Below are 2,500 nucleotides of genomic sequence, written 5' to 3'. Positions count from 1 at the left end.
GGAGGGGGTGTGGGAGAAAGGGAGGGAGGAAGGGGGTGTGGGAGAAAGGGAGAGAGGAAGGGGTGTGGGAAAAAGGGAGAGAGTGAGGGGGTTTAGGAGAAAGGGAGAGAGGGAGGGGGTGTGGGAGAAAGGGAGAGAGGGAGGGGGTGCGGGAGAAAGGGAGAGAGGGAGGGGGTGCGGGAGAAAGGGAGAGAGGGAGGGGGCGTGGAGGAAAACGTGATAGTACAACATCATCCCCAAAAGCTTTTAAAAAAAAATCTGAGACCCCAAACATATATCCAAATAAAAGATTACCAAAGGAAAAGAAACCAAATTCAACCCTTCCACAGCCCCCTCGAACTGCGTCCAGTACTACACAGGCGTCAGCGGTCAGGTCATGTCCTACAACTTTGACCTGACCACCGGACTCGAGCTGGCCAATCAGGACTACACCATCTGCATCCGGACCGAAAAGAACTTCTGCGGGATCCAGTACGAGACTTGCGCAGACACGGGTAAGAGGTAGAGAAGGTTTTACAGGAAGGTCTATGGGTTGCCCAAAACCCAGGAGAAGGGGAAATGGGGAAGAAGAAAGAAAATAAGGAGAAGAGAGGAAAGAGAACTAGTTCTTAGCGTGATACAAGTGATTAATTATACATCTGAAGACGAAGAAATTATCATTCTTTTTGGGAGGCTTCTGTAAAGGGCGAATAAGAGATAGAGGAAAACACACACACACACACACACACACACATATATATATATATATATATATATATATATATATATATATATATATATATATATATATATGTATACATATATATATATATATATATATATATGTAGATAGATAGATAGATGAAGGGACCTATATCGAGTAAAACAACAGAAGCTAATGAAGCACTGGTAGCAAAACATTCAGTTTAACATAGATAATCTGAAAGATCGCAACGTATTCTTAAAACGAAAATCAAAGGTTTACAAATGATCTATTTTATCCTTATTCTTTCGAGAAAGACGAAAGCAACAGCAGAAGGTTCATGTCACACTCATATGTCCTACGTAAAATAGATAGATGAATATATAAGAAAAATATCCGTCCCTTCTATCACTCTTATCTTTCCCTCTCTCTCTCTCTCTCTTTCTCTCTTTCTCTCTTTCTCTCACGTATCCCTCCTCTCACTCACCTTTATTCGCTCATCGTCTCTCACCCACCTTTCTCTCTCTAATATTTCTTAATTTTTCTCACTCCTCACCTCATGTCCCTTTTTTACTCACTCACCCTTTTTCACGCTCACCTTTCCAATCACTCACATTTCCTTTCACTCATCCCTCACTCACCACTCATCCTCTCCCTCATCCTTCCTCTTATTCACCTTCTTTTACTCACCCTTGCTCTGTTACCCTTCTCCTTACTCACCCTTCCACTCACCCACCTTTCCCCTTACCCAGCATCCCCTCACTCCTCATTTCCCCTCACTCAACCTCCCCTCATCCACCTTCCCCTCGCCCACCCTTCCCCCCACCCACCCTTTCCCTCCCCCACCTTTCCCCTCACCCGTCCTCCCCTCACCCACCCTCCTCTTACTGACCCTTCCCCTCGCCCAACTTTCCCCTCGCCCACCCTTCCCCTCGCCCACCCTTCCCCTCACCCACCCTTTCCCTCACCCACCTTCCCCTCGCCCACCCTTCCCCTCACCCACCTTTCCCCTCACCCACCTTTCCCATCACCCACCCTCCCCTCACTGACCCTCTCTCCCCTTGCAGTGAACACCAACTCCCAGTCCTTCACGCTGTCCGGCCGCCCCACGAGCACCGCCGGGAGCCTGGCAGGGGCGGCGTCCTGCACCAAGGACTGGCTGACGATCCCCTGCGTGACTGCCAGCGCCACCACGCCTGTCACCTCGTGCCAAGACCGGCTGTGTGGCGATAGCTTCAACGTGGTGGAGTCAAGGACGGCGGGCAACGTGGTCGTCTATTGTGAGTGTGGGGTCTGGCGGGGGGTGGGGTGGGGGTCAGGGGGGAGAGGGGGGGGGAGGAGGGTGAAGGGGGAAGGAGGTAGGTTAGGGGGTGATGTAGGGGAGGTGAGGTTAGGGGGTTCGGTGGGAGGTTGGGGGGGTGAAGGGGGTGAAGGGGGTGGGGTGGGGAGCCTGGGATGGAGAGGTATTTTGTTTCTTTGCTTTTCTTGTGTACGTATTCTTCTGCCTTTTTGATGATTCCTCTATTCGTAATATGACCTACCATGCCCTATAGCAAACACAGTATTTCAACCCCTTTCTAGTGTTAATATATCAGATATATTAACACTATCACAATGATAATGTTATTAATAATAATGATACTACTACTACTAGAACTACTACTAATAATAATGATGATAACAATAATGATAATAAAAATGATATTAATAATAATGATAATCATTATTATAATACTGGAGAGGTATTTTGTTTCTTTGCTTTTCTTGTGTACGTATTCTTCTGCCTTTTTGATGATTCCTCTATTCGTAATATGACCT

At 47.4% G+C, this 2,500-nt stretch overlaps 1 protein-coding gene across 1 annotated transcript in view; it reads left to right on the top strand.

Moving 5' to 3' along the window:
* LOC125045326 overlaps nt 1-2,500 on the top strand; it is a 39,773-nt gene that overhangs the window by 36,635 nt on the left and 638 nt on the right. Inside the window, exons 7-8 of the mRNA XM_047642531.1 lie at nt 330-494; nt 1,750-1,962. Of these exons, the coding sequence (XP_047498487.1) occupies nt 330-494; nt 1,750-1,962 (378 nt within the window). The remainder of the gene's footprint in view (nt 1-329; nt 495-1,749; nt 1,963-2,500) is intronic.

The sequence above is a fragment of the Penaeus chinensis genome, chromosome 37, assembly GCF_019202785.1.
Source record: "Penaeus chinensis breed Huanghai No. 1 chromosome 37, ASM1920278v2, whole genome shotgun sequence".
Classification (NCBI taxonomy): domain Eukaryota; kingdom Metazoa; phylum Arthropoda; class Malacostraca; order Decapoda; family Penaeidae; genus Penaeus; species Penaeus chinensis.
This window is presented reverse-complemented; position numbering and strand designations above follow the sequence as displayed.